The sequence below is a fragment of the Tenrec ecaudatus genome, chromosome 2 (assembly GCF_050624435.1).
Source record: "Tenrec ecaudatus isolate mTenEca1 chromosome 2, mTenEca1.hap1, whole genome shotgun sequence".
NCBI lineage: Eukaryota > Metazoa > Chordata > Mammalia > Afrosoricida > Tenrecidae > Tenrec > Tenrec ecaudatus.
In genome coordinates this window covers 214,846,459-214,872,862 of record NC_134531.1, presented here as the reverse complement: position 1 = coordinate 214,872,862, position 26,404 = coordinate 214,846,459, and the positions used below count along the sequence as shown (strand labels likewise).

The window sequence follows — 26,404 nt, the reverse complement described above, 5'->3', positions numbered from 1 at the left end:
ATGGGGTCCCGGTCCTCTTTGGAACCAGGGCTTCTATCCATGCATTTCTGAGACATGGCACTTGCCCAACCAATTGGTATCTTTTCTACATGTCACAAGAGCAAACTCATCTTTGTTAAACATCATGTGCTTTACCTACTGCAGTTTATTATTTGCTACTTTGTATCATGATGGTAAGAAAATGGTCCTGACAATTCTGAGGTGCAAGTCTATTTTTATATATACATACAATATAATATGTATTATATATGTATATGTAAAAAAATAATTAAAAAAGAAAGAAAGAAACTGGTAATCCCCATCTTGCAGGAGGACTTGCCTGAGTTGTGTTTTTGGTATGGGCACTCAGCTAACTTTAGATGGCTTAAGTTAGTAATAGGTGTAAGGCTAAATATAAATTTAAAAAGAAAACTTTTTCCCCCTTCTGAGATATTCTTATTACAATCCCAACATATGAGATATCAGAGTAGCTTCGAGAGCAAGCAGGAGCGATATAAAAGCTGGGGCAAGAGAGGGAAACCAAGAAACCACTGCTAATAACCCCCCAGGGGCTGTGGTTAATAATTAGGTTTGGGAAAGCACTGTGCACTGGGAAGTTTGGGAAGTTTGAATGAGGTGGGGTGATATAAACGCTGATATGCACAGGAAGTTCTCTTGGCACAGTGTGGAAGGAATGGCAAAGTGTGGAGGTGGAGAGAATCATGGGAAGGAGAAACTTAAAATGGCCGGGCCCTGTTTTAAGCTCCGCAGGACCTATTTACATCCTTGCTCTCCAACCACTTTTAAAAGGTCTTGTACTGCAGATTTTCCCAATTCAACACTTCTTTTGATTTTTTGACTGCTGCTCCTGGGAGCATTGATTGTGAATCCAACCAATATAAAATCTTTGACAACTCCACTCTTTTCTCCGTTTATCATGATGTTACCTACAGTTGTGAGGATTTGAGTTTTCTTTACATTGAGTTGCAATCCACACTGAAGACTATAATCCTTGATCTTCATCAGCAAGTGCTCTAAGTCCTCCTCCCTTTCAACAAGCCAGGCTGTGTCGTCTGCACGTCACAGGTTATTAATAAGCCTTCCTCCAATCCAGCTGTCATGTTTTTCTTCATATAATTCTTTTCTTGGATTATTTGTTCAGTGTACAGATTGAATAAATTTGGTGAAAGAATACCACTCTGATGCACACCTTCCCTGATTTTATACCATGCTATATTTTCCTTGTTTTGTTTGATGGATGCTGCTTGGTCCATGAACAAGTCCCACAGGAGCACAGTGAAGTGTTCTGGGATTTTCACTTTTCTCAATGCTATCCATAGTTTGTTATGACCCCTACAGTTTAATGCCTTTGCATAGTCAATAAACATCTTTCTGGTATGTTCTGTTTCAGCCAAAATTCATTTCATGTCAGCAAGGATGTCCCTTGTTCTATGTCCTCTTCTGAATCTGGTCTTGAGTTTCTGGCACATCTGTCGATGTGCTGCTGCAACTATTGAATGACCGCCGGCAAAATTTTACGTTTATATGTTATCAATGGTATTGTATTGTTTGGTGATTTCTGCGTTCTATTGGGTCACCATTTTTTCATTGGATCTCTCTCTTCCAGTTGATCAACCAGGCAGCTGTCTTCTAGATTTCTTGGCATAAACAACAGAATTCTTCTAGTGGTTAATCAGCTTGTTGAAACATTTCAATTGGTATTTTAATTCCTGGAGCCTTGCTTTTCACTAATGCCTTTAGTACAGCATAGACTTTTCCCTTCGGTACACTGGTTCTTATATCATCTACCTCTTAAAATGCTTCAATGTTGACTGGTTCTTTTTTGGTAAAGGGACTGTGTTCTGTACATATTTTGATGCTTCCTGGATTGTTCAATATTTTGCCCATGGAATCTTTCAATATTGCAATATTGCAACTTGGAATTTTGTGGAGGCCAGACTCCACAACCAAATGTGTTCAAGGGGCAATCATGTAATTGAGGGGTTAATTAAAGAGCCATCAGACACCACTTCCAATGGAGACCAAGCTAGAATGAGGGAGTAATGTATTCTCTCACAGACATATATGATCTCGGGCATGCATGTTATGGTAAGCACATGTGTAACAGGAAGATGGTGTATTAGAGCTACACACATAACAGGAGGGGGATGAGCTGGGGGTATACACGCAATAGGAAGGAGAGACACTATAGGCATATATGTGATAGGAAGGCACATATATAAAAAGATAGGTGGATTCTAGAATTAAGATGGCAGCCTAAACTTGGTGGTCCTGAGTTGGCTTCACCTTAACTGCCCCTGAGCTCTTTTCTGGGGAGCAATCTATAATCCTTATCAGAAGGGAGTGGGCCCTATTTAGGGTTAGATGGTCTGACTGCTTTTGATGGTAGACAACCATCAGGCAAATAGCCTATAAGCAGTTAACTTTCAAACCTATGTATATACTAGCAACAATGAGCTTTCTAGTAGCACCTTGAAATTGGCATTATTACGGGAACATTGTGGGGAATAACTTTTACTTGGAGAATGTGACTGGAACTCATCTGCAACCTACGAACCCGGGAAGGTCTCTCCATGGGAGCCTTGGCCTCCCCGACTGCTTAACTTATGAGCATAGAGAATTTGTCTGCATACACTCTCTTCCTGGTTCTGTTTCCCACAGGATTTTACTTTCATTTTTTTCAACTTGAAATATGCTAACTTTTTTTTTTGTTTTTTCCTTTTTGGCTTGCTAATGCCAGGTCTTTTCACATTTCATTATAATACCTTACTTTGTCATTCTGACCTGGCCATTGACATGTTCTATTCAGCTCTTTTACTTTATCATTTCTTCTATTTGCTTTAGTTATTCCATGATCAAAGCAAGTTTCAGAGTTTCTTCTGACATTCGCTATAATCTTTTTCTTTCTTTCCTGTCTTTTTAATGACCTTTTGCTTTTTTCATACATGATGTTCTTGAAGTCATTCGACAACTTTCCAGGCCATATGTCATTAGTTTTCAATGCATCGAATCCGTTCTTGAGATAGTCTCTAAATTCAGGTGGGATAGACTCATAGTCTTAATTCGGCTCTCATGGACATGTTTTAATTTCCTTCAATTACAACTTGAACTTACATATGAGCAATGTTCCACAATCGACCCTAGACCTTGTTTTGCTTGTTGATAATGAGCTTCTCCAATTTCTCTTCCCCCAGACATAATCAATTTAATTCCTGTATATTTCACCTGGTAAAATCCATGTAGAAAGTTGTTTATATTATTGAAAAAAAGTATTTGCAATGCAGCTGTTCATCTTGCAAAATTCTATTATATGATCTCTAGGTTAGTTTCTACCAACAAGTCCATATTTTCCAACTACAGTTGCTTCCTCTCTGTTTCCAACTTTAGCATTCCAATGGCTAGTATTAGCAAGGCATCTTGATTGCATGTTCGATTAATTTCAGCACTGAGAAATTGGTAGAATTCTTCAATTTGTCACCAGGTTCTTTAGTGGTTGGTAAGTAAGTTTGAATAATAGTTGGATTAACTATCCTTCCTGTAGGCTCATAAATATTATCATGACAGCATTGTACTTTCAAATAGATCTTAAAATGTTGACAATTAATTTTGACAATGAATGTGACCCCAGTCCACTTGATTTTGTCATTTCTGACATAAAGTACACTTGATCTTAGCCAAAAGGCTGAGAAGCAATCATGACATAATAAATAATATGATTTTCAGGTTCCAATTGGCCGATACCAATTCATTTCAACTAGTGTCTAGGATATGGATCTTTATGTGTTCCATGAAGATCATTTTTGATGACTTCTAATTTTCCTAAATTCATGCTTTGTCTATTCCATGTTCTGGTATTATGGATGGTGTAGCTGTTTCTTCTCATTTTCAGTGTCCCAGCAGCAAATGAAGGTAACAAAGGCTTTGCTCCATCAGCATCATACGGCCAAGTTAACTTTGAGAAGGCAGCCCGTCCTCAGTTGTATTCTGAAGGGTTTCCTGATAGGAGGTACTCATCTTCTGGCATGATATCTGAAATTCTTCCACTGCTATTCGTTCATAGGGGTTTCAGTGTCTAATCTCTCGGACAACCTAGTCTTTCACCCTTATTTGTTCTCACTATTCATATTAATTACCTTGAAATTCATTGGTATAGCTGTAATAAATTGAAAGGCGTCTTTTACTTAGAGTTATCATATTTCTAACTTGTAGATTTTCATGGTCATTTAAAAAATTAAAAAGCTTTTAGAAATTATTCATAGTGAATAAAGGGCAAGATTAGGTGTGTGAGGACCTCATATAAGGAGCTTCTCTTATATGATGTGGATGTCAAAGGGTTTAATCTTTTTTTTTTAAAACAATTTATTAGGGCTCATACAATTCTTATCAGAGTTCATACATATACATACATCAATTGTATAAAGCACATCTGTACAGTCTTTGCCCTAATCATTTTTTCTCCTCTTTTCTTTTTTTACATTTTATTAGGGACTCGTACAACTCCTATCACAATCCATACATATACATACATCAATTGTATAAAGCACATCCATACATTCCCGGGTTTAATCTTAATGACTGAATATTTCCAAGGTCTCTAGTTCTTCCTAGTTCCATGTCCTCGTCTGTTGTGGAGTGGATAATAATAGAATCTACTTCTTTGGGTTAAATAGATTAAAGGAGTGGTTTATGCAAGGTACTTAGAGAAAATCTGGCTCATGGCAAACATCTAGAAAATGTTAGCTATTATTTATTTTCTTTAAAAAACTTCTGTGATAGTAGATGAAAGTTTACAGAGGAGATCATTAATTATGCATTCAACAATTTATACATGTTTTGTTTCAACTCATCCATTTTGATCCCCTTAATGTATATTCCATTGCTTACCCCACTTCCTCTCTGTGTGCGCTAGTTTTACTCTTGCTTCATTCCTAACCCTCTGTCCTTGGGTAAATGCTACCTCTTTCATTTTAAATGCTTGATTTTTCTAACATATGGTGAGTTCATTTCCACACCTGAAGGGTGACTAAGAGCCATAGTCTTGGGACTCTACCAGTCTCTATGTGACCAATAAACATAGTCTTTTTATGATTGCGAATTCTCTACATTTCTCCCATTCTCTCCAGGAACTTCTAATGTGATGCTTTTCAGTGCAGGTGGTAGTGGTGGCCAGGCATCACCTAATTTTTCTGGTCTCAAGGTTGTGGAAACTGATGTTTGCATGGTCCATTAGTCCATTGGGCTATTTTTTCCATGTGTTGTTAGATTTTGATCACTTTTCTTTCTTTGGGATCAGGAGAGACCAATTCTTACACCTTTGATAGCCAATCACAAGCTTTTAAGATCCTAGTCTCGACTCAACACAGTTGGATATAGAACATTGCCTTTGTGAACTCTGTTAATGCCAATTGAAATTGGAGTCCCTTCAGACTGTGGTCTTGTCTTGATCCTCTAGGCCCAGGGGCTCACTCCCTTAGTGTGTGAGAGAGTTACATCTAAGAAGTTGTTTTTTTTTATATAACTTTTCCCAGTGTATATTTGCTCCATCACATTTATATTATATGGATATATTTGCAGCAAAGGTAAATGGACATATACAAATATTATCTGTCAAACCTATATATAATCATGGCTCCCTCTCATACCCGTTGTTAATCACCATTTCAAATAAGGAAATTTAATTCTCTCAAGGACGTGCAGGTCGAGTCATTATCGAAAGCAGTATTCTCCATAAATGACCAGGGGATGCATGTTCTCTAGCACACATGGGAATCTAGCTGTGGCTTACAGGTGTCACTACCTCTGTTATTTACATAATCATGAAGACATTTGAGGTTTTGTTTTCTTAAGTAATATTTGGAGAAAAATTGCATGCTTATGGCAGCTTTTAAGACTAAGGTGTGAAAGTCCACTGATTTCTCTGAAAAAATTGCACATATTCCCTCTAGAAATTTTTGAAAATCCAATACCCTAAAGAAATAAAAATTACAACAGAGACAGACACATGCACACCTATGTTTTCTGAAGCAATTTCCATAATAGCAAAAACATGGGAACAACCGCAAACCCTAGCTATAAAGGAATGGATAAACAAGCTCTGGGAAATTCATACTATGGAATATTATGCATCAATAAGGAACAATGACAATTCCTTTACACACTGCAAGACATGGGCAAAGGTAGAGAACATTATGCTGAGAAAACAGCCAATCTTAACAAAGATAAATATTGAATAATTGAATTCCATTGTTATATGGAAAAACAAGAAGAAATGTGGTTTATACAGCAACTGACAAGACTTTGATGACTGCGAGGATGCCAGGGAGGGGCTGTTGGGAACAGGGAGAGGGAGGGGTCAGTTATTGAGGTGGGAGCGAGGAAGATTGAGGGTGGAGAGAAAAAGAACCACATATATGGTTCTTGAGATGGACTGTGTAAATATATAGTATGTTTCTTTAAAACATTTTTGGGAAACAAACATTTTTTTTGGCGAAAATTCAGAAGAAAACAATAAAAGTAAATATGTTCCCAACTTCTTGGATTTTAACATTTATAATGCTAGCACTTATTTTTGGGAGCATGTAATCATATTCACCCAGATCCTGATTTTTGAAGCATGCTACTTAACTTTGCATTTTAAAGGCAGAGTTACATTATGGTAGATTCAACTATACCGTACCCTCTGATGTCAGGGAATTGAAGATCTTCTCACAGAGGTGTCCTTAATTTTTCATCGAAAGCACCTACGGGCAGGGGGAAGGGGTCTGGGCTTAAACTCCCTGCCTCCAACTCTGGTGAAAGGGGCAGAGCAGAAGCTTCCAGAGAACCCTCGTCCTGCTCCAGAATGATCAGTGCCGTCTTCCCTTGCCATTGAAAGACCGGGGCCTCCTCCCTCCACCCCGTACCTCCATCTTGATTTTGAAATCCATCAGAAGAGTTTAGGCCATTAGTACTTGGGCTCGTGAGGTTGTCCATTCCTCTACCTTAATAATACAATTTACCTTAAATGCCTGTATTAATATTATTAGTCTGCTGTAAAAAGATTATTTATCCCTCCCCCTCAAGTTTTACAAACAGTAACTATTTAAGTCCTAGGTCCTGACAAACGAACACCTATACCCCTGCCTCTTCTTGGATGGCGGTGAAATTTTACACTGCGTGAACCTGTTTCTGTTCTTCAGGAGAAACAGGTGGTAAAGGAAGAAACTTGCCCAATTCTGGAAACAAGCTTCTGAGAAGAAGAAGAAAAAAAAGATCGTTAGTTTACTGAATTTTTTTTTTAAACTTTGCGCACACACAAAAAATCCAAGCAGTTCTTTATTTCAAGGTATCTCTGTTACTCCGATCCTTCCTGTTAGCTGGTTTGTCCAAAGACCCTTAGGCACAGCCTCCTGCGGGACCGCGGTGGAGTGTCCGGGCCTTTGCGCACCCTCGCCACCCCGCGTCCAGCCTCCCTCCCGGGCACCCTCCACCGGCTCTGATTGGTGCGCCGCGCAGTCTCGCCTTGTAGGGCCTGTGGTTGGGCTTTTGAAGTGATGAGGGAAAGAGTCCAGTGCCTGCTTTTATCAGCCAATCACACATTTCCCCAACAGATCCCAAAATACCCGGGGGCCAATGAGGGAGCAGGGCCGGGAGCCTGCGCGCCCCCTGGGGAAGGCGGCGCTGCGGTCGGCGAGGAGGCACGGGGCGGAGCTGTAGGACCGCTGGGCCGCCGCCAGCCCCGGCTTGCCACCGTCGTGCCACCGTCGGGATTTGTCCAGCGACGCGTCCCCTAGCAGGGGTGTGTTGGGGGGCGTCCTCTTTCCGACCACCAAAATGGTTATCAAAGTTTTTGTTGCCACATCTTCGGGGTCCATAGCGGTAGGTGTCTGGCGGGATTTGGGGGCTTTCTTCCTCTGTGCTGCCCGGAGTCCCCCAGAGTCGCAGGAGGAGGGGCGGGTAGGGCTCCTGAACCGCCGGCCTTGGGTTTGCTTTGGAAGCGTGTGTAAGTGCACCGTGCCTCTGCAGTACGCCGGGGCGTCCTGGCCTTTCTTTTTCCCATTTCTGTGACGGTTTTAATGGGGTCCGAGAAGCGTGGGAAATGAGTGAGCTGGGATAGCTGGTGAGAACGGGGATTGGAGGAAGGGGGCGTGTTTGTTATGAAGATTTTAAAAAGGTGATTTGTGCCAGGAAGGTAACAGTCAAATGTTTTGGATTGGTCCGGAGTGTTACTGTCATTCATTCTGCAAGAGTGAGACTAGTTTTAAAAAGCACTCTGTAGAACACGAATTGGAGCGTGAGATGAACTCCTAGGTTTAAGTACTTGCATGTGCAATGGAACCAGGCTGAAAGCGAAAAGTTAGCATGTGTAATCCTATTATTCGGGGACCATGATGTCATAGCCACAAGAACAAATACCTCTAAGGCCATGGTTTTAAAAGCTCTAGGAATTCAACCAGACCCCAACGGGTTACTAAAACATGGTCTATTACATTGCTTTGGTTGATTTCCTTGAGATCAGGCTCTGAATCAATCCATTCACCTTCCAGTTCTAATTTCATTCTGTGCCATGCAGACCTGCCTTTAGAAATACAGATAATAGAATGATTCATTTCTCCCTTGAAATAATTCACACACTCTGGCTTGTTGGCTAGTCCTGTAAACCGGGATCCATGTTGTAAGCCAGCATTGCAGCAGACATTTAGGAGGGCTGTGGACAGAAGACAGGTTTATTTATCTCCAGACAGGGAGAGCAGCAAGGGGCCTGTTTCCTATTATATCTGGGTCCTGCGACATCTCCGATTTCAGCTGTCCCTCAGCCAGAGATGACACCAGATGGAAAGTGCTCACAGAGCGGCAGCTCCATGATTGTGAATGCACCACTCCCAGTCCCGAAAGTTCATGAAGTTTCCAGAGAGGCTGAGAAGAGAGAGAAAATTAGTCTGGTAGTCCCTTCTGCACAAACGTGATCAGCAATTGTCTCGTGATTTGTAGAACAGATGAAGCACAGAGATGGGTAAAAATTCCAAATACAAGATTTCCCTACAAATCCCTTGTAATATTGGATGACTGTAAAAATATTTCGGTCACTCTTTGGATTCAAACTTTTATTTTATTGAGGAAAATGGTTTTTGTCAACTGTAAATAATAATGCTGGTGTCCACTTTTGTCAAAGTTTACTCCTTATCTGCTATCTGTCTGTATACTTTGTAGATTTGGCCTGAGTGACTCTTTGTATTTTCCAGAAGGTGATAAATACATTTATGGATTACTCAGGATTAGTTGATGTCTTACACTCTTAATTTTTGGGGAGTATGGTTTAGTTAGCCTTGGAGCATCTAGAGGGGAGTCATTCATTCCAGAATCTTGGAAAAGCCAAGTTAATTCTCGTTCCCTAATCAAATATTTCAGGGAACTTGTAATGATGTGACCTTGGGAAAGTTATTTCACCTTACTAACCCTTACTTTTCTTATCTGTAAAATGAAGATAAGACTAGTACTCACCTTAGAGTGTTGTCCTGAAGACTTAGCAAGTGGTATGTTAAATCTAGAGGCCCAGCATGCTCAATTGGGCAGTCAGTGAGCCTTATTTAGTTATAATTACTGTTATTAGCTATTATTAAATCAATATTACTGCTAATTAGTACTAGTTAATATTGAAATTACTAGAACTATTAGTCAAATACTACTCAATGCTAGTTAATATTAATACTATTATAATTGCTGCAATTATTAGTTTTTATAATTATACTTAATAGTGTTCAGATGATCTACATCTGTGATAATTATGCTTCAGAAGAATTGTCTGAAAGCACATAAATGGGAGAATTACTGTTTTGTCCTAAAGAATGAGACCTGATTGCCCTCAGGGTGTCAGTGAGAATGGTTTTTAGTGAATGGATAGACCTGCTATGTGATAGTAGTTTGTCCACAGAGTGGAGGGCGTTTGGACTTCGGTTGAATGTGTGAGAGAGATGGAAAAGGACAAAACCAAATTGCGAATGCCGTTCTGTGGTCTTTTAAACATGCAGCTGTGTATGATATCTCGATTGTAACCTTTGACTCTGAAGAGCAGTCACATATTTTACCATTTCATGGCAGGGTTTGGGTTAAGAGCCTCTGGGGGGGCAGGTGAAGGCTTATCTTCTTGTATGACTCTCTTCTCTTCTGGAGGCTCCCTCACTACTGAAAAAAAAAACAACAACACACGAGGAATATCCTTATTGTCTTTGAGCTACTTGTTATTTTTGGAGGGTAGAACCACAATCTTTAAAGACAGACCTTAATGAAGGCTCCTGAATGTTTGAATCTGACTTGATAGAGCATGTAAATATATTGGGATAAGCACAACTCTTGAATTAGATTGCCCGGGATGTGAACCTTGGAAAATTAACCAATTTGTCAGAGTCTCAGATTAAAAAAAAAAAAAAGTAAAAGACAAAACACAGCAAACTTATGCAGAGAGGGGCAGTGATTTGTTCTGTTGTACATAGAGTTCTATGTGTTGAAATTGACTCAACAGCATCTAACAGCAATAAGATTATGGGGGTAAGCCAAAACGTATTGCTAGAAATTAATAGAAAACTTTGTTTAACAAAACTATCACCACGTGAAGGTATTGTTTCTCATCATAGCCTTCATCTAGATCGGCCCTGCTAAATGTGCTGTTCCTATCTCTCTGAGCCAGTCTTCTCCGAAGACATGCTCTCTGAATTACACCATGTCAAAAACAGTTTTGGTATTCTGAAGGGACTCAAATTGTGCTCCATTTCAATGTTCTTGGAGCTTGGAGAGCAAAAAGAAGTCCGCAGGGGCAATATCTGGTTTGTTGGATGGGGTGGTGGGCGGATACGGTGAGGTTTTTCAGTGAAATTCTTGCAGGTCGGCCCTTGCTATCCTACAGCCACGAGCAGCTGCATCACTGCGAAGGGAAACCATTCCCCAGTGTAACTTTCTTCAGTAGTTTCCTCACCCGGACAGCTTTCAGATTTCATCACTTCATAGTAAACCCCTGATGGTTGTCTTTTGAGAAAAATATATCACGATTCACCTGTTGGAGCCCCTCCACACAGTCACCTTGACCTTTTAGCTGACCTCTCTGCCTCGAATTGATCGGGGCCAGTAGATCCCTTCAGAAGCCACTCTTTTGATTGAAGTCTCTCTGAAGGCACTCATGAGACCAAGACAAGGGCAACAATGAGAGAGCTTATCTGGAGTCATCCACTGATTGCAGAGGCATGTTTAAACATGTTGTTAGTATTATTTTGCACAAACCGTCCACGCATGAACTGGAACCGTGGTAGCAACACTTGCTTACTTATACTCTACTGCTGTAAAGATGAATGCAATGGAGAAGTGTGTTGTGTGCCTAACAGTGTAGGCTGTCAACTGGCAGTACAAAATGTAGTTCTGTGTGTCTCCTTATTCAACTCTTGCCCAAAGCCTGTGCGACGAAGGCAGATGAAGAAATGGAAGTTCAGAGCCTTGCTTAGATAGCAACCGTGGGAGGCAGGCGGGAACACAGCTCCTCTCTGGGTCAGATCTCGTGCGCCTTTGCTACAGTGCGGTGACCTCAGTTGGAAAGGCTCCTAACTGTACAAGACAATCAAAGGGGAATGCCGAGCGCAGGGCTCACACAGGCGCTGCTATCAGTTCACTCCCACATGTGACACCAGCTCCAGCAGCAGCTGCCTTCAGGGCAGACAAGGCCAGGATCCCCACAGTAAATGTCATGGGATATGAGCCTCTTCTGAGCTCCCAAAAGCTCCACGCAGTGGCACCGATGCCCAGTATCCTCAGCTCATCCAGAGGTGAGATCTCTGATAGGTAGTGCAGCCTCAGGGGCCTGCATCAGTCATCACACCTCTGGGGGTGTCCAAAGATGTCCAAGACCTCACTCATGCTGAGAGAGAGCTCAGAAGACTGGGGCTCATATCCCTGGGGACTCAGGCAGCTTATTATGTGGACTTCCATTAGGAGGGCCCAGCAGGGTTGCCCTCTATTGCCGCCACTTTGAATTATTGGCATTTGGGGTACCAAGAGGCTCTATTTATTTACTTTTTTAATTTTGTGGAGGAGAGGGAGAGCACACAGAAGTCACACAATATCGTGCAGTCACTGGTTACTTCACTGACCGGAGATGCAGTTGTTTCTCTTCTGAGGAGCGACAGTGAGATCTTCCTCTCTCATTATTTCAAACCCTGTTTTCTTTCTAATAGAAGGAACACCAATCAGGAGTTTTCTTTTGGCTGGTGGGGTGGGGGGGGCGGGGAGGAAGGCGATGCTTTTCAGCTATTCGGAAATCATGAAATGCAAAAAATTGTTTTTCACCTACCCCACCTCAAGCCCTGAGGTATGATGAAGGGAAAAGGAAATCACATTGGGAAGTGACTGTGCCTTCTGTCAACAGACTTGGGCTCCCAGGAGGGTATTTGAGAAGGGTTTTGGAAGAAGGGAAGGTATGGAGTTTGGCTAGAATGAATGCTATTGCCTTCTGAGTATTTAATTAAATGTGAGCCTGTCCAAATGAAACTCTCTCTGCTCTTTAAACGGTAGAGACACTTCTGGAAATACCCAGAGGTAGCAGTAACTCATAAAATGTCTCAAATAATTACGGACAGGTTGGAAAGGATTTAGAGCAGTGGTTCTCAACCTTCCTAATGCCACGGCCCTTTAATACAGTGCCTCATGTTGTGGGGACCCCCCCAACAATAACATTATTTTTGTTGCTACTTCATCACTGTAATTTTGCTACTGTTAGGAATTGGACAACCTCTGTGAAAGGGTTGTTTACCCCTCAAAGGGGTCGCGACCCACAGTTGAGCACCGCTGATCTATAGAGAACTCAATTACTTAAAATAATCATTTGGTCCAACAACGTGTCATCAGGTCTGATGGGATTTTGTAATATTCACAACGAAGCTGTGAAGCTGTGGAATTTGGAGTCCAGTTTCCACGAAATGCAGCCGCAGCTCATGGGCTGGAGGAGCCCGGTTTCTGGGAACAGGTGTCTGCAAACAGCTCCACATTTTTGGTTCTTAAAGGTTGACACTCAGGAAGGTGTCAGTGAGGGCCTGCCTGTCAGAGGGCTCAGGGAAGTCCCACCCGTCTGCGTCTTTCTGCATGACTTTCCTTTTTTGTCTACGTTGGCCCCAGAGCTTTACTGATTGCTGGTGTTGTATTGAAGCAGACAGCTGGCTGTAATTAATTAATTTTATTATGTCGCTAGTACATATGTTAATTAGAATAATAATGATGTGCTTGCCATTTCTATATGCATTTATAATTTCATAGATTTTATTGCCATGTGCAGTCACTACACATGAGCCACGAGCGGAAGAAAGATGTGGCTGGTGCTTTGCGCTCAAAGAGTCGGGTGTGACTAAGACAGGGACCTCTCCGGGAAAGGATTAGTCATTTGGCCAGCAAGTTGATGGCGACTCGTAACGACCCTACAGGACAGGTTAGAGCTGCCCCTGTGAGTTTCCCTGTAAATCTTTACAGGAACAGAAAGCCTTATCTTTCTCCCTTAGAGCGGCTGGTGGCCTTGACCTGCTGTCCTTGCGTTGGACAGCCCATCACATAACCACTGCACCACCAGGGCACCTTCAGTAGTCTTTAAAGTGCTGGGACAAAGATCTATCAGCTTCTTCTAATCTTTCCTTTTGCCTGTTTCTTCCCAATAATCTCTCTGTGGGTTTTCTGCATTTGTTTCTAAAATTATTTTTAATTCATTGTGACTCATGGTCCTATTTTCATAATTTTGAGTGACATGTGTTTTTAGCGTGGGTAAACTTGGTGTTTGTTTCCTCTTACATGGTCATTTCTCTTGTTTCTCTTCTCTCAGTCATAACTTTTCTCATCCTTACTGCTCCTATTTACTTTTTGGTCATTGAAGTTTAGCAAAGCGTAAAGCACGGTCCAGGCCAGCTCCTCTGTGGATTAAAGTAACTAACGAACTAACTAACTAAGTTCTCCTCAAATAAAACATGCCACCAGGAGGACATTACTAGTCATTAGGCTGATTGTACCCCGATTTAAACATAGATGAGATTAAAATGCCAGGTTTTGAATAAATGCTGTTGATGTTTTATAACAAAGCGGTGTGATCTGATTATTTTCCTTGTTTAAATATTGAAGAAATTTATAGGTGGTGTACAGTCTACCTAGAGTAGGGATTTAATTTATGTAAATGTAAACAAAGTCTTCTTCCTAAACAGCATAATAATTGCCTTCCTCTACTCCTCACCAGATTAGGAAGAAACAACAAGAAGTAGTGGGCTTTCTGGAAGCTAATAAAATCGACTTTAAGGAATTAGATATAGCTGGAGACGAAGATAACAGGAAGTGGATGAGGGAGAATGTACCTGGCGAGAAAAAGCCTCAAAATGGAATTCCTTTGCCCCCTCAGATCTTCAATGAAGAGCAGTATTGTGGGGTGAGTAGTTTCATTAAAAGTTCTTCCGCTTGGGTATTTTTCAGTGATTATTTAAAGCAGATTAATTTTGAATTGACATTTGAAGTTTTCACAATGATCATGGTCCATATTTACCCGAGAGGGAGATGAATGACAAGGGTCCACATTTTGGCCAAACTACATGTGTTGGTCCGGGTAGACTAAAGAAACAAATCCATGGACACCCATATGTGTATAAGAAAGAGATTTATATACAAGAGCGATTGAACATTGAGAGAACATTCCAGCCCAGTCCAGATCAAGTCCATAAGTCCGACATTAGCCGATGTGTCCGACTGCAATCCATAAAGTCCTCTTCAGATTCACAAAACACATGCAATGATGCCGAATGCAGGACAATCACAGGCCAGTGGGTAGAAAGTCTTTGGATCCAGCGCTGGCGGGGTCTTTACGTGGCTCTTCCAGCTTCAGAGGTCTTGTCAGCTGCAATGTCTCCCAGGGTGTAGTAGAGAGAGAGTGTCTCGTCTGCCTCCAAGAAGGAAGTCCCAGATTTCCAGAATTCTCATGAGGCCATGCCCTCATAGAAGTCTCATTGGCTATCTCCAGATTGACAGCCTCGACTCCACCCCTACATTCTTAATCCTTAAATTGACACCAGATTAGGTGACTACCACACTACAACTGCAGTCATCCACCCCGCAGTGTACTCTGTCTGATGACAAGGCTTTCCCATCCTTGTTTCACAGTCAGACGGAATTCGTCAGAGGCGTACTCCAAACAGGGGACCTTGCCAATGGGTTTGGGGCTTTCACTGTCATTCATACCCATCTGCCAATCAGATGTTCAGAATTTAAGCTCTAATACCATTTCCTCCTCCGGGTCTAGAAGATATTTTTTACAATTTGATAATTTGTTTTGTCTTATTAATGTGTTGTAGAATTCTACATATTTTAGTAAATAGTCCCTTGTGGCATTTCTAAATCCTCCTTCCTGACCCCCACCCAATCCTGAGTACCTTTACTTAATTTAATCCTTCGTTTTTGCTCAGGCCAGTGATAGCAGAAACAATAGTGAAGATAGAGTTTTTAATACATGGTGACCTCCGTGGTAAGAATTCCACACTTGTTTTCTGCTGTGAAGAAAAATCCTCCAGGGCACCTCTTCTCCCATTTTGTTGTGATCAAGAAATACTTTTGTTTTTAAGAAAAGGGTTCCCAAATAAGGGCTCCATTTTTTCAATATTTTTATTGCAAGCTCTTCCAGATATAACTTTCCGTAGTTCAATTACATCAAGCAGTAATGTATGATTGCTGTCACTATCAGTTTCAAAATATTTTCTTTCTCCTTGAACTCCCTGACTTCAGCTCCCCGTTACTCCCTTCCTCTCCCATCAGGAACTCTCATTTTAAAAATGTTTTACCATATTTTACACATCCGTTATATCCATTCACATACAATTCTGTTGTTTGATCCCAATGGCTCCTATTTTTAAGATATTTTCTGCAATGGAAACTATGTATTTCATGAAATGAGTGTTCAAGCTATTTTCAGCTGAACTGTTTTTGGGTTTTTCCTGGGGCTTTATTGTTCTGCTTTCTGAGAGTGATTAGTAACTTCTTTAGCTCGAGACTTTGCTAGCATTACCTGTCTGCACTCTGCATGTGTCCTTAACCAGAGTGCATCAGTGACGGGCAGGGCTTTCTTCCAAGCAAGTAGGTAAAAATGATCACTGTATTCTGCGCAAATAACACACACCTTCTACATGTGTGTGCCAATTGCAACTTTTTTTTTGATACCCAGGACGGTCCCTGATAGCTAATCCACCCAGTATTGTATTTCTTATTAAGTATTTTTCATAATCACCACCATGAAAAAAAATTTCATATTGCTTACTGTTAAAACGCTTATGAAAATACATAAGCGGGGAAGGCACGATTGACAATTAAATATCAAAGGTGCTCTAGGTACATAAAAATGGGGTATTGCAAACTAAGATTTTAAAAGAAGCCTCAAAGTTTTGAAAGGATAGTTAGATTATTTTTATTACTGTTAGCCACCGTTGAATCAGCCCGTACCACAAGGACCCTGTGCACAGCCGGGTGAAATGCGGCTCTGGTCGATTCCGGCCGCACAATCAGTTGCAGAGGCGACTATTGTGGTCCATCACATTCTCATGGACTGATACTCAGTAGTGCATTGCCAGGCCTTCCTTCCTACTCTATCTTAGTCTAGAAGCCTCACTGAAACATGTTCAACATCATAGTAACAGGCAAGCCTCCAATGAAGACAGTGCATTTGCTGGGAATTAAACCCCCGGTCTGCTGCTTTGAAGGAGAGAATTCTATCTGGAGAGCTCATTGGATCTTTCCAGATGATTGAAATGTGTATTATAAGAATTGAAGTCTTGATTTCTTAGGATTCTTGAATAGTCCACCCTATGTTATCTGATTAGGGCAGCAGGTGGAAGGGAACCTGGGGACAGGCAATAGATTGCTTTCCCTCAGAGCACCGAGTGGATTGGATATCAGGGATCATCCTGGGTATCATGGTGTTCCTGCCAGCTTGAGCCGTGGCAGTTGCAGAACGGATGAATATATTCTCCCAGGAGCAGGGCAGACAACTGTTAGACAGAGAAAGGAGACACCATAGAGACTACACTATCTTTCTAGCAGCAGATGCGTCTGTTGATGACAAGTTGGAATCTGTGACTCACAGCCAAGGGGAGACCTGGAGGGCTAGCCTCGGGGCATGGACACAATCAAAGTTGCCCTGCCTTTGGTACCCATTCTACAGAGAGGCAGCGCTATAAATTGAATGTCTTCTCAAATTATGTGTTTTGATTTTTTTATGTTGATAAGGCCATTTCAGCGTAGGATGTGCCTCAAGCCACTCACCTTTGAGACATAAAAAGAGTAGGAGACTTGGTAGGGCTTGATCAAGGGGAATGTAATAGAGAGGAATTACTGAAACCCAAATGAAGGCTGAGCATGATAGTGGGACAAGAGGAAAGTAAAAGGAAATAGAGGAAAGAACTAGGAGGCAAAGGGCATTTATAGAGGTCTAAATACAGGCATGTACATATGTAAATATATCTACATATGAAGATGAGGAAATAGATCTATGTGCATATATTTATAGGTTTAGTATTAAGGTAGCAGATAGACATTGGGCCTCCACTCAAGTACTCCCTCAATGCAAGAACACTTAGTTCTATTAAACCGGCATTCCATGATGCTCACCTTTCTGACACGATCGCTGAAGACAAAGCGGGTGCATAAGCAAATGTGGTGAAGAAAGCTGATGATGGTGTCCAGTTAACAAAATATATAGTGTCTAGGGTCTTAAAGGCTTAAAGGTAAACAAGTGGCCATCTAGCTGAGAAGCAACAAAGCCCCCATGGAAGAAGCATACCATCCTGTGTGATCACAAGGTGTCGAAGAGATCAGTTATCAGGCATCAAAGAACAAAAAAATCAAATCATTGTGAATGAGGGGGAGTATAGATTGGGGAGCCAAGACCCATCTGTAGGCAACTGGACATCCTCTTACAGAAGGGTTGCAGGAGGAGATGAGCCAGTCAGGGTGCAGTGTAGCAATGATGAAACATACAACTTTCCTCTAGTTCTTAAATGCTTCCTCCCCCACCACTATCATGATTGCAATTCTACCCTACAAATCTGGCTAGACCAGAGGATGCACACTGGTACAGATAGAACCTGGAAACACAGGGAATCCAGGACAGATGATCCCTTCAGGACCAGTAGTGAAAGTGGTGACACCAGGAGAGTGGAGAGGGAGGGTGGGATGGAAAGGGGAACCAATTGCAAGCATCTGCATGTAACCTTCTCCCTGGGGGATGGACAACAGAAAAATGGGTGAAGGGAAATGTCGGACGGTGTAGGATATGACAAAATAATAATAATTTATAAATTATGAAGGGTTCATGAGGGAGGGGGGAGCAGGGAGGGAGGGGGGAAATGAGATGATACCAAGGGCTCAAATAGAAAGCAAATGTTTTGAGAATGATGATGGCAATAAATGTACAAATATGCTTGACACAATGGATGGATGTATGGATTGTGATAAGAGTTTTATGAGCCCCCCATAAAATGATTAAAAAATAAAAGAAATATGAAACACACACAAAGAGTAGATCTGGTAAAGAGAAAGAAGTAGCATATGGACATTTTCAAGGAACTAATAAACAACATTGAAAAGAAACAGAGCCAGCAGAGAGGGAGAAGGAGAGTGGGAGAGAGAGCGCGAAAAGAGAGAGTCTGAGACTTCTAGAGCCTCCAGAACTCTGAGAAAATAGATTTCTGTTCATAAAAGCCACCACTTGTGGTCTTTCTGTTATCACAGCACTAGTTAATTAAGACAGGCGGGTATGAAGGATAGAAATGCAGTCGCAAGTAGGGTGGATGGAGGGTTTCTTAATATGTTAGTGCTAGTGAGAAATGATTTTATGCTGTGAAAATTTTATTGTGAAATAGGCCATGTATCACTGAGTATCTGAAACATAACTTGTTTGATTATATCTACTTTCTGTGGAGTCACCTTTCTTTGGAATGTGTACAAACATGGCTCTCTTCTAGGTAACTGGGAAGGTAGCTGTCTTCCATGCAAATACAATTTTGTTGAAGATCATTCAACGATGGTTGCAGCAGTACAGCAGAAGAGCTGCTGGAAACTCTAGCTGGATTCAAAAGGGGGTCGGAACAAGGGGTATCATTGTGGACTTCAGAGGCATCTTGGCTTGAAGCAGGGATTACTGTCAACATGTTTACTACTTGTGGTTTATTATTATGCAAAGGAATTTGTCTGTGTGAATTATAAACCACTATGGACAGCGGTCAGAAGAATGGAAATTTCAGAACACTTCTTTGTGTTCATGTGCATGGATCAAGAGGCAGTCATTCAAATATATGAAGAGAATACTGTATGGTTTAAAATGAGCAAAGGTGGGTGCCAGAATTATATCCTTTCACCATTCTTAGTTAATCCGTTTGCTTAGCAAATACTCAGAGAAACTGGGTTACATGAAAAAGAATGTAGCATGGGGTTTGGAGGAAGGCTGACTGACAATGCTTGCTGTGCAGATGACACAGCTTTGCTCACTGAAATTGAGAAGGACTTGAAGTGCTTGCTGATGAAGAGCAAGGATTGCAATCTTCAATATGGATTGCAACTTATTGTAAAGAAAACCCAAATCCTCACAACAGGATTAATAGGTAACACCATGGTAAATAGAAAGAAGCTTGAAGTTGTCAAGGATTTTATCTTGCTTGGATACACAGTCAATGCTCATGGAAGTAGCAGCAAAGAGATCAAATGATGCTTTGCATTGGATGAGTCTGCTGCACAAGACATCTTTAAAGTGTTGAAAAGCAAGGATGTTACCTTGAGGACTAAGGTGCACCTGCCCCAAGCCATGGTATTTTCAGTAGCCTCATATGCATCTAAAAGTTGGGCATTGAATAAAGAATCAATACACTTGACTTATGGTGGTGGTAAAGAACATTGAAAATACCATGGATTGCCAGAAGATTTATCTCAGAAGAAGTACAGCTAGAATTCTCCTTACCAGTGAAGATGACGAGACTTGATCTCATGTCCTTGGGACATACTGTCATGAGAGATCGGTTCCTGGAACAAGAGGTCATGCAGAGTGAAGAGGAGGGGCAGTGAAAGAGGAAGCCCGTCAACAGGGTGAATTGACATAGCAGCTGCAACAATGGGTCTGAACAGAACGAGTGTGAGGATGGTGCAGGACCTGGTCATGCTTCCTTCTGTTCCATGGGGGGTTACTATGAGTCAGAGCCCAGCAACGACAGCAACATATGAAATATATGAGGCAGTTTTAGAAAACTGATGGAAACATGGAATTGAAAGATAATGGAATTAAAAAAGTCATTTTATTGGGGCTCTTACAGCTCATCACAATCCATCCATACATCCATTGTGTCAAGCACATTTGTACATATGTTTCCATCATCCTTTTGAAAATATTTTCTTTCTACTTGAGCCCTTGGTATCAGCCCATTTCCCCTCCTCCACATTCCCTCCCTTGTGAACCCTTGATAATTGATAAATTATTATTATTTTCATGTCTTACACCAACTGCTGTCTCCGTTGACTCATCTTTCTGTTGTCTGTTTCCCTGGTAGGGGGCTATATGTAGATCATTGTGATCAGTCCCCACTTTCTCCCCCCACCTTCCCCTTCCCCTCCTGGTATCCATACTTTCATTATTGATCCTGAAGGGTTTATCTGTCCTGGATTCCCTGTGCTTCCAGCTCTTATCTGTACCAGTGTACATGCTCTGGTCTAGCTGTATTTGTAAGGTAGAATTGGGGTCATGATAGTGGGGAGAGCGTGGGGAGGAAGCATTAAAGAACTAGAGGAAAGTTGTATGTTTCATCAGTGATATACTGTGCCCTGAATGGCTCATCTCTTCCTTGTGACCTTTCTTTAAGGGGATGTCTAATTTTCCACAGAGGGGCTTTGGGTCTCCACTCCACATTCCCCCTCATTTACAGTGATATGATTTTTTGTTCTGGGTCTTTGATGCTTGATCCCTGATCCTGTCAACACCTCATGATCACACAGGCTGGTGTGCTTCTTCCATGTGAACTTTGTTGCTTCTTAGCTAGATAGCCGCTGGTTTATTTACAAGCCTTTAAGACCCCAGACACTATATCTTTTGATAGTCAGGAACCATCAGCTTTCTTTACTACCTTTGCTATGTCTTCAAAGATCATGTCAGGAAGGTGAGCATCACTGAATGCCAGGTTATTAGAACAAAGTATTCTTGAGTTGAGGGAGTACTTGAGTCGAAGTCAAATGTCCGTCTGCTGCCTTAATACTTAACATATAAATATATGGACATAGATCTATTTCTCTATCTTTATATAAAAATATATTTACATATGTACATGCCTGTGTTTAGACCTCTATAAATGCCCATTGCCTCCTACTTCTTTCCTCTGTTTACTTTTACTTTCCTCTTGTCCTACTATTATGTTCGACCTTTATTCAGGTTTCAGTAATTCCTCTCAGATACATTGCACTTGTTCAAGCCCCAGCAGACATCCTATGTCTTCTTCAGCATCAATTTTAGATCACTTGCTGTTCCCTTGTCCCTGGGTTTGTTGGCACCCCTTTTCCTTTCCCCTGCTTCCCCCTCTCCCAAGTATTCCCCTGGGACCATTGATCACATTGTTTTCTTCTCTAGAATGTTTATCCCACCTAACTTATCTAGATAGACATACACAAACAATAATAAGCACAAAAACAAAACAATGCAAAACAAAACAAAAATACAAAACACCACCAACAAAAAAGAAAAGCCTGTAAATAGTCCCAGGTCTGTCTGTTGACCTTTATGAGTGTTTTCTGGTCAAGTCTGATGGGGTGCCACGCCCTGGCCCGAAAGCCTACTTTGGTGTTCCTTGGGGACATCATTGTTTTGCTCCCCTTGCTGCTCTGTTGCACGCTCTTAGTGTTGCTCCTTGGTGTGGTGAGGTCATATCGGGGACAATTCTCACACTGTGTCTCCAGTGTTGTCCCCAGTAGCGCTATGAGTCAGTGAGGGACATCATGTTTCATGGTGGGGCTGGCCTCTGTGTGCGTTGGCTGTTCCAAGCAGGAATATTGTCTTCGGGCTTGGTGGGAAAGGATGTGTTCCACTCTCTCTCCTTCCCTCTTAGTTTGCTCCTGTGTGCTCTGATCAGACGTGCCCCTCTCCCTGAGCTGGAGCTTCAATGCTGTACTCTGTAGTGCATTCTCCTGGAGGGGTGGTGGTGGGTGTTAATGCATTTTTTTTCTTTTAAATTAATAAATATTTTTATTGGGGCTCATACAACTCTTATCACAATCCATACATACATCAATTGAGCAAAGCACCCTTATGCATTTGTTGCCCTCGTCATTCTTTTTTTTTCTTTTTTTACATTTTATTAGGAACTCACACAACACTTATCACAATCCATACATATACATACATCAATTGTATAAAGCACATCCATACATTCCCAGCCCCAATCATTCTCAATGCATTCGCTCTCCACTTAAGCCCTTTGCATCAGGTCCTCTTTTTTTTTTGCCCTTCCCTCCCCGCTCCCCCCTCCCAATGTGCCCTTGGTAATTTATACATCGTTATTTTGTCATATCTTGCCCTCTCCAGAGTCTCCCTCCCCCCCCCCTTCTCTGCCGTCCCTCTCCCAGTTAGGAGGTCACACGTGGACCCCTGTAATCAGTTCCCCCTTTCCAACCCACTCGCCCTCCACTCTCCCAGCATCGCCCCTCACACCCCTGGTCCTGAAGGTATCATCCACCCTGGATTCCCTGTGCCTCCAGCCCCCATATGCACCAGTGTACAACCTCTGCCCTATCCAGCCCTGCAGGGTAGAATTCGGATCATGGTAGTTGAGGGGAGGAAGCATCCAGGACCCGGGGGAAAGCTGTGTTCTTCATCGGTAGTACCTCGCACCCTCATTGACCCATCTCCTCTCCTGAACCCCTCTGTGAGGGGATCTCCATTGGCTGACACTTGGGCCTTGGGTCTCCACTCTGCACTTCCCCCTTCATTCAATATGGTATATATATATACATACACATATACATATATAGACACACACATATATCTACATATACACACATATATCTTTTTTTTTTTTTTTTTGCATGATGCCTTTATACCTGGTCCCTTTGGCACCTCGTGATCGCACTGGCCGGTGTGCTTCTTCCATGTGGGCTTTTTTGCTTCTGAGCTAGATGGCCACTTGTTCACCTTCAAGCCTTTAAGACCCCAGACACTATCTCTTTTGATAGCTGGGCACCATCAGCTTTCTTCACCACATTTGCTTATGCACCCATTTGTCTTCAGCGATCCTATCATGGAGGTGTGCAGTCAATGATATGATTTTTTTGTTCTTTGATGCCTGATAACTGATCCCTTCGGGACCACTCAATCACACAGGCTGGTGTGTTCTTCCATGTGGACTTTGTTGCTTCTGAGCTAGATGGCCGCTTGTTTATCTTCAAGCCTTTAAGACCCCAGTCACTATCTCTTTTGATAGCCGGGCACCATCAGCTTTCTTCACCACATTTACTTGTTCACCCACTTTGGCTTCAGCAGTTGTGTCGGGAGAGTGAGCATCATAGAGTTCCAATTTAATAAAAGAAAGTATTCATGCATTGAGGGAGTGTTTGAGTAGAGGCCCAAGGTCCTTCTGCCACCTTAATACTTAACCTATAAATATAGACACATGGATCTACTTCCCCATCCTCCTATATATATTTGCATGTACATGTCTTTGTCTAGACCTCCATAAATGCCCTTTGACTCCTAGCTCTTTCCTCCATTTCCCTTGACTTTCCTCCTGCCCTACTACCATGCTTCGTCGCCACCTGGGCTAGAGTATACCTCTTCCCTAAGCAACCTTACCCTTGATCATTCCCCACCAGACCTGCCACTCCCCCCTCTCTACCATTTGGGGTCCCATGTTTTTCCCTTGTCCCTGTATTTGTTTAACACCACTTCCTTACCCCCCCTACCCCCCACCCCAAGTCCTCCCGGAACTGTCGGTCCCGTTGTTTTTCCTCCAGATAGTTCATCCAGCCTGTCCTATTCAGACAGACCTGTGGAGACACTAACATGCACGAAAACAAGACAGAGGAAAACAAAGCAACAGTATACAACCTGACAACAAAACAACAACAACAAACCACTGACAAAGAACAAAACAAAACACTTCCCAAGAGAAAAGCTTGTAGTTAGTTCAGGGATCGTTTGCTGGCCCTTAGGAGCGTTTTCCAGTGCAGACTGTTGGGGCACCACGCCCTGGCCCCAAAGTCCACTTTCAGCATTTCCTGGGGACCTTGCCACTCCATTCCCTTGCTGTTCCGCTGCACTCCCCCAGTGCTTTGCCTCAGTGTGGTGGGATCAGGTCAGGTGCAATTCCCACACTGTGTCTCCGGTGCTGTCCCCTGTATCACCCTTAGCCAGTGAGGGGCATCATTTCTCATAGTGGGGCCAGCCATGTTGTTCTCTCTGTGGACTGACTGCTCTACTCAGGAACATCATCCTCACGGCCTGGTGGGCCAGGCTGTGCTCCACTCTCTCCTCCTGCCCCTTCATCTGCTCCCGTGTGCTCTGATCAAATATGTCCATCTCCCATAGCTGCAGAGTCAATGTCGTCCTTTGGAACAAATTCTTTTCAGGGGAGGGGCAGGAATCCACTTAATTTTTGGTGCTGGAGCCAGCCTCCCAGACCTCTCCACTGGTTCCCTACTCCACACTGGGATATTGCATTCACACCTTGAGGCACTGGGTTGAAGTCTGGTCCCACTTTCCCTGTGGAGATATAAACAATACCCTCCCCTTGGGTGGATTAGTGCCCCATGCCCCCACCCCCTTTTCTTACTTATATTCATCCTTTTGTTTTCCTTTCCCCACCTCCTCCACCATTGCCTTTGGTATGTATAGTATATGTCTGGAGCCTTTTGGGTGGGGCGGTGTTTAAATGCTTGTCTTCTAATAAAAAAATGGCAGTTCAAAAATAGCCATTCCATGGTAGAAAGTTTTGAGTGTCAGCTTCCTTAATAATTTACACCCTTGGCAATCTTATAGGATAGTTCCACCATGTTCTGTAGGGTCACTATGAGTCTAATAGATTCTATGGCAATGGGCTCATTTTAAAAATATAGTATATGTGGGTGAGACTCAAAGAACAATAGTATATGTAGATAAGATTAAAGAAGATTAGCATGAATAGCCATGTGTATCCCATGAAAGAAGCACGATCACCCAAAACTTGGAAGCACTCTTTCAAACTCTGCCTGCGTCAGATCGTACCTACCTCCATCTGCAGCAGAGGTACCCATTATAATGAATTTTGTGCTTACTATTTCCTTTTCTTTTATCTTCGTGTATATGTGAAAAACCTTTTAAAGCCTATTGTTGAGCATTGTGCAAACAGAATACTGATTATTGTTCATCGACTTAGTTCTTTAAGCAGCTTTAATAAAAATAGGTCCCATGCTGGTGGGTGTTGTTTGCAGTTTATTACTTTTCCTTGCTGTAGAAAGGCTAGTTTCATGGATTCAGAGCTTTTGGCTGTTTATTTCTTGCTTTGTTTTTGTCACATGCTTCATTTTCCCTTGTCTCAATAGCTACTGATGTCTGTGGCTTGTATGTTGACTGACCATGCCTCCATTTCCATTTTGATCGGACCCCTGACCCTCTTCCCTTGGTCTATTATAGTGTTTTTCCCGAAGCATGTTTTTGTCCAAGTCTTCCCAGGGCTGCATATTCTTGCTCCTGACATTTTTGGACTAAGACCACAATGAGGTAACATTGTAGGGAAACATTTCTTTAAAAAAAATTTGGAGTTAATACGTGTATCATAATATTCCACAGTTTGATCCCATCAACATAAGTGGTTCATAACCGCCTGTCAAGTTAAAGGTGAAAGGCAATCTACTGAAGAGATAATTAAAGAGTTACAGCCCCAGAAACTGTAAACTCCAATCACTGTGAATTAGAATTGATTTGCTTGTTAGTCCAGATAGACTAGAGATAGACAAATCCAGGAAGACTCATATGTTCATAAGAGAGAACTTTATATCAAAGAAAACATTTCAGCCCCATCCAGATCAAGTCCATAAGTTATGGTGCTGATGAAGAATCTATTTAAATATATACAAACTTATTGAACCTACTATGGGCTGCCAGCCTGTTTTGGAGGAAGTATAGCCAGAATAGTCCTTAGGAGAGAGGATGATGAGGCATTGTCTAATAAACTTTGGACATGTTATTAGGAGAGACCAGTCACTGGACAAGGACATCAGGCTTGGAAAAGTAGATAGAATTAAAAAAGAAGATTCCTGACTAGTGGCTGCAACAAGGAGCAACTTGGAAACCTTAGCAAATGTGAGGATGACCCAGAGCTAGGTAACGTTTCATTCTGTTGCACATGGAGTTGTTATGAGTTGGATCTGGCTCGACTGC

General features: G+C 42.0%; 1 protein-coding gene across 1 annotated transcript in view; it reads left to right on the top strand.

Annotated features, from left to right (window-relative positions):
- Window positions 1–7,650: 7,650 nt before the first annotated feature.
- Window positions 7,651–26,404, top strand: part of SH3BGR (SH3 domain binding glutamate rich protein) — a 103,006-nt gene continuing 84,252 nt past the window's right edge. Inside the window, exons 1-2 of the mRNA XM_075542279.1 lie at window positions 7,651–7,857; window positions 14,228–14,413. Coding sequence (XP_075398394.1) covers window positions 7,813–7,857; window positions 14,228–14,413 — 231 coding nt within the window. The 5' untranslated portion in view covers window positions 7,651–7,812. The remainder of the gene's footprint in view (window positions 7,858–14,227; window positions 14,414–26,404) is intronic.